General features: G+C 39.5%; 1 protein-coding gene across 1 annotated transcript in view; it reads left to right on the top strand.

Moving 5' to 3' along the window:
* Window positions 1-5700, top strand: part of LOC111659898 (uncharacterized) — a 23933-nt gene extending 18233 nt beyond the window's left edge. The window contains exon 8 of the mRNA XM_087175786.1: window positions 5-5700. Coding sequence (XP_087031912.1) covers window positions 5-4741 — 4737 coding nt within the window. The 3' untranslated portion in view covers window positions 4742-5700. The remainder of the gene's footprint in view (window positions 1-4) is intronic.
* Window positions 5701-6109: the final 409 nt, after the last annotated feature.

The raw sequence follows: 6109 nt of genomic DNA, 5'->3' as shown, positions 1-6109 counted from the left end.
TAATCTTGAAAATGTAGATGTTTCAATTCCAGAAGCAAAAATGGAGGTTCAAAAACCTGAACTGGAGTTACAATCTGAAGTTGAACTTGACAGACAAGGAAGCAAGTTCAAAATGCCTAAGTTTGGAATCTCAATGCCAAAAGTAAAAGGACCTGAAATTGATTTCAGCTTATCAAAGAAAGATGTTGACATCACACTACCAGAAGGCAAAGCAGAAGTCAATCTCCCTGATGTTGAACAAAAAGAACCTTCTGCTAAAGTGGAGGTTAAATCTCCTGAGATCGAAGCTCAGTTAAGCAGTGCAAAAGGTTCACCATCAAAATTTAAACTGCCCACATTCAAATTCCCCAAATTTGGAGTTGCCACTCCAAATGTCAGTGCTGAAGTACCTGATACAGACAAAGAAATCCAAATTGATGGAGCTCACATGCACATATCTGCACCACACACAGATGTTCACGTACCAGAAGTTAAAGCAGAGGTCTATCTGCCAGATGTTGAAGTCAAAGAGCCTTCGGGGGCTTTTGTGATAGAGCAACAGCCAGGTGTTGAGGTGGATGCAAAACTGAAAAAGCCAAGGTTTTCACTGCCCAGGTTTTCTTTTTCAAAACCAAATGTTAAGGCCCCAGAAGTTGATGTCAGTCCTCAGGATATAAATGTTGCAATTCCAGAGGGAAAAGTGGAAGTGAAAGGAGGGGAAGTGGAAATAAAAGCACTGGAAGGTGAAGCAGAAGTTGACGGGCAAGGAAACAAGTTTAAAATGCCAAAGTTTGGAATCACAATGCCAAAGGCAACAGGGCCTGAAATTAATTTAAGTTTATCAAAGAAAGATGTAGATGTGACATTACCAGAAGCCGAAGCCAAAGTCAAACTACCTGATGTTGAACTGAAAGAACCCTCTGCTGAAGTGGAAATCAACCCGCCTGATATCAAAGTTGTGACAAAGGATGCAGAAGGATCACCATCAAAATTTAAGATGCCAACATTCAAATTACCAAAATTTGGAGTTGGCACTCCAAGTTCCACTGTAGAAGTACCTGTTATGGACAAAGACATCAACATTGATGGAGATGAAGAGGTTCTTGCAGTTACCATTGCAGCACCCAGCACTGATACTCAAGCCCCATCAATAGATATAAAAACTACAGGAACTGAACGTGAAGGAAAAGGGAGCAGGTTTAAACTGCCAAGTCTCGGCTTTTCTGGGCCTCATGTGAAAGGGCCTGATGTTGATTTAAGCCTATCAAAGAAAGATGCAGATGTGACACTGCCAGAAGTCAAAGCTGATGTTCAACTTCCTGATGTTGACCTAAAAGAACCTTCAGCCAACATGGAAATTAAAGCTCCTGGAATTGAAGTTCAGACAAGTAATGTTGAAGGATCACCATCTAAGTTTAAAATGCCAACATTCAAATTACCAAAATTTGGGGCTCCCACTCCACAGATCAGTGTGGAAGGACCTGATGTGGACAGAGACATTAAATTGACTGGAGCAGACTTAAACTTACCGGAAGCAAAAGCTGGAGTCAAACTTCCTGATGTTGAAATCAAAGAGCCTGTGATTTCAGTTTCAGTATCAGAGGCACCAATGGCAGAGGGTGATGCAACTGCAAGAAAGACAAGCTGGACATTGCCAAAATTTTCATTTTCAAAGACAAGCATTAAGAGCCCTGAGGTTGATGTCAACCTTGATACCCCAAAGGTTGATGTTACACTACCAGAGGCCAAAACAGAAATACAACCTCCAGATATTGACATCAAAGAATCCTCAAGTATTTCAGTAGAGGGGAAACCTACTACAGACCTTGATGCCAAATTGAAAAAGCCAAGGTTTTCATTGCCCAAATTTTCATTCTCAAAGCAAAGTACAAAAGAGCTTGAAGTTGATGCCAGTCTCCCAGAAGTTGATGTTTCTCTTCCAGAAGTAAATGTGGAAGTCAAACCACCCGAAGTAGAGCTTAAGCCACCAGAGGGTGGTGTAGAATTAGATGGGCATGAAAGCAAGTTTAAAATGCCAAGGTTTGGCATCTCAATGCCAAAAGTAAAAGGACCTGAATTTGATTTAAGCATCTCAAAGAAAGATGCAGATGTGACAGAACACAAGGCTAAAGCTGAGGTTGAAATCCCAGAAGCTCCTAAAATTGCTGTGGATGTGAAACCATTGGAGTGTGAAACAGAAGTAGATGGGCAAGGGAGCAAGTTCAAAATTCCTAAGTTTGGAATCACAATGCCAAAAGTTAAAGGACCTGAAATAGATTTGAGCTTGTCAAAGAAAGATATAGATGTCAAACTCCAAGAAGCCAAAGCAGAAGTTCAGCTTCCAGATGTTAAAACAAAACAACTGTCTGGCAAAGTGGAAATGAAGGCTCCTGAGATCGAAGCTCAAGCAGGTAATGTGGAAGCATCACCATCAAAACTTAAAATGCCAACATTCACATTACCCAAATTTGGAGCTGCTACTCCAAAGGTCAGTGTGCAAGTACCTGATGTGGACAAAGAGGACAAGGACATTGAAATTGATGGTGCAAAGCTGCAAACACCTAAAGAGGGCGCTACGTTGGATGTCACAGCACCCAGCATTGACACTGAAGGCCTGTCTGTAGATGTAAAAGCTAAAGGAAGTGAACTTGAGGTATCAGGAAGCAAGTTTAAAATGCCACATTTTGGCATCTCAAAGCCCAAAGTTAAAGGACCCGAAATCGATTTAACTTTATCAAAGAAAAGTGTAGATGTCACACAGCCAGAAGTTAAAGCTGAAGTCATACTGCCTAGTGTTGAAGTCAAAGAACCTGAAGGTGACATTTCAGTGCCTGATACACCTACAGTTGAGTTTGAAGCCAAGATGAAACGACCAAACTGGACATTTCCAAAATTTTCATTTTCGAGAACAGGTGGTAAATCCCCTGATGTTGATGTCAACTTTGAAACACCCAAAGCTGATGTTACATCACCAAAGGCAAAAGCAGAGGTCTCTGTACCAGATGTTGAAGTCAAAGGACCTTCAGGGGTTATTTCAATGGAAGAGCCATCTGCTGCAGAACTTGATGCAAGCTTGAAAAAAACTAAATTTTCATTACCTAAATTTTCTTTTTCAAAGACAAGTGTTACAGTACCTGAAGTCAGTGCTGAGCCTCCACATGTTGATGTTTCTCTTCCAGAGGGAGAAGTAAAAGTCAAACAACCTGCAATGGAAATGAAAGCTCCTGAGCTTGAAGCTGAACATGATGTACAAGGAACCAAATTTAAATTGCCAAAGTTTGGCATTGCACTACCAAAAGTAAAAGGACCTGAAGTCGATTTAAATGCATCACCGAAAGACATAAATGTCACACTGCCAGAAGTTAAAGCAGAGATCAAACTCCCAGAAGTTCAAGTCAAGGAATCTTTGGTTAGTGTGGAGACTGAAGGAAAATCAAAAGATGGTGGAGGATCACCATTAAAATTTAAAATGCCAACACTGCAAATGCCGAAATTAGGAGGTGCTACCTATGATGTCACTGTAGAATCTGAAACTGATGGAGCTAAACTTAAGGAGGATGTTGCTGTCAACATCAAAGGTCCAAGTGTTGATATTAAAACTGATATGTCCAAAACAGCAATATCAGATTCTGAAACCCCAAAGACTGAGACTGATGGTGTGGGTCAGGTATCTCCAAGTAAATTCAAACTGCCATCTTTTAAAATGCCAAAGCTGAGTTTCTCAAGACCCAAACCTGAAGATGAACATGTCCCTGGTGATGATGAGCGCAAAGATGATCAGCTGAAAATGGAAATTGAGCCACAAGAAGAGACTAAATCACCAAAGTTAACTTTGACATCATTTGGTGAGCTCCTCAAAAACATCGATGTTGAATTTGATGTTTCAAAAACAGACAAAGGGGAAGAAAATCTTGAAACCTTAAAAGGAGTTCATGAAACAAGTGAATCCAGTGGAAAGCAGATAACAGATAAGAAGCAAGATACTACTAAAAGTCCTGAGAGGACAGGTTGGTTTAAATTCCCCAAGTTTGGACTTTCCTCCCCATCAGAACTTGCCAAGATTTCTGAAAAAGATGAGCGCAAGGATGAAAAAAGCCCAGTAGGAGAAACAGGGGATGAGGAAATAAGCCCCACCTGCTCTGTCCAGTCATCTGATGCCTTTGCTGATATTAGCTCTGCAATGACAAGTGAGCATGTTGGTCTGTCCTTATCTTCTCCAACCAAGGTTACTGTCAAGTACTCTGGTCCTGATGTTACTTCAGGGTTTGGAGAGATACACAGTAACATCATTACCTCCACCACAAGTACTGGACTGATCTCGGTTGAGCCCAACTTGCCTGAGAAAATCACCATTCTGTCATCTGGCGTTTCTTCTTCATCAGAAGACACACTCAGACTCGAATCTGGAAAAATACATGTCATTACATCAAATATACAAGCAACCCCTGAAGCACAGCATGCCAAGCTAGTGACTGCTGTTCAAGTCCAATCAGCTGGAGGCCTTCCCCTAGAATCAGAGGCTAACAAAGCTGCGTCATGGACTGTTGAAGAGTCACAAAGCAGCAAGAGCTCGATCTTTGGGAGGTACTTCACAAGGGAAACATCAAGTGAAAGAAGTGAAAGCAAAGAAACAATTGTTATAACTAAACAAATTACACACTCTTCGGAGCCCATCTCAGGTGAGACTGCCTCATCCATACAACGACTGAGAGACTCTGTGCACTCTGAGAAAATGAGGTTCTTTGATGGAGCTGAGAAGTGAAATAACTTGATGCAAATTATGTCTAAAGATACAGTACAATCCATGGCTGGTGGGTTATGAATTTCACTGGTCATAGTCATGTGAGAGGAAAGCGAGAGAGGCAGAGAGAAAAAACATGCTTTCAACTGGAAAAGGTAGCTTCACTTACCAATCATAGTAAAGAATTTGTCAATCTTCAGGTGTTAACCTCGATCTCTGGTTGCATGTTGTTGACCTACAAAGAGATGGATTCATGTAATTCACACTGACAATGTGATCAAGTTGTTAATAAGCTGTGTAACTGAGTGCCCTTACTGCAAATTATGACAGGGCTTCAACAAATATCTTTGCTTATGGTACAGAACTAAAGTAAGCCATGTGTTTTGCCTATCAAAACTTATCATTATCTTTGTCGTTTCATAGTTTTTAAATGTACAATATCTCTTATTAATTAGATGATAACCACCAGTGCATTTGATTCAAGAACGATTGGTGTAGAAATCTGAACAAGACTGCTGCAAAAATCAATCAATGTTACTGACATTCCAAAATATTTTTACTGTAATTTCACTGTAAAGTTTACAGTAGAGAACACCTTCAATACAACCGTGCAGTATATGTCACAAAAATGAATATATATCACCAAGATGTTCTTGTTGCTGTAGCTAAAATGTAAAGAAACAATAGCAATGCAAAGCTGAAATGAAACGCTTATGATCAAACAGCAAATGTACTGCTGCAACTATATTTTTAGTAATACTTTGCTACTTAGAACCTAATTTGCTACAATAAAATTATTATATCATGTTTTTTTTCAATATCACTGTACAAAGTGGGAATATTGAACGGGCTGTGTAAATAGCTTTTAATGACCTCTGGAGTTTTATTTGATTACTGCTCCTGTTTGTATTCTAATAGGCTTTAACTCAACATGTTTGCAAAGATATACACAATAAATAAATATTATAATATGCAAAAAATGTGTCTGAACCTGATGACGACAGATCTGTATTTTAGGGCAGTGGTCTGATAGCTTTGTTGCCTTGGACCGCAGTTTAACTGGAGTGGGATTTTTTTTTTTTTCTCTGTTTAGTCCATTTTGTTTCATTTATGGAAATAGATCAAATTCTGTGAAATTTGAGTTCACCAATTTTAGAATAACACATACCTATTAGTGCTACCAATACCAAATAAGGTCAAAGTGGGCTAACATTATTGAGAAAAATATTCAACATAAGCTTATGATCTACTGACAACACAACATTGACATGGGGAGCATAACACGTGTATTTGCACACTAGAGGGAGACACAGTTCACAAGTATATCTGTACTAACACTGTGTTCTTGGGATGAAATAAACGGTCAGAAAATGTGAATTATCTGTATAA

This window comes from Seriola lalandi, unplaced genomic scaffold, assembly GCF_002814215.2.
Source record: "Seriola lalandi dorsalis isolate HSWRI2012SDOR001 ecotype SW California unplaced genomic scaffold, Sedor1 jcf7180002054497, whole genome shotgun sequence".
In the NCBI taxonomy this organism is placed as follows: Eukaryota; Metazoa; Chordata; class Actinopteri; order Carangiformes; family Carangidae; genus Seriola; species Seriola lalandi.
Note: the sequence above shows the minus strand (reverse complement) of the source record. Positions and strands in the feature narration are given on the sequence as shown.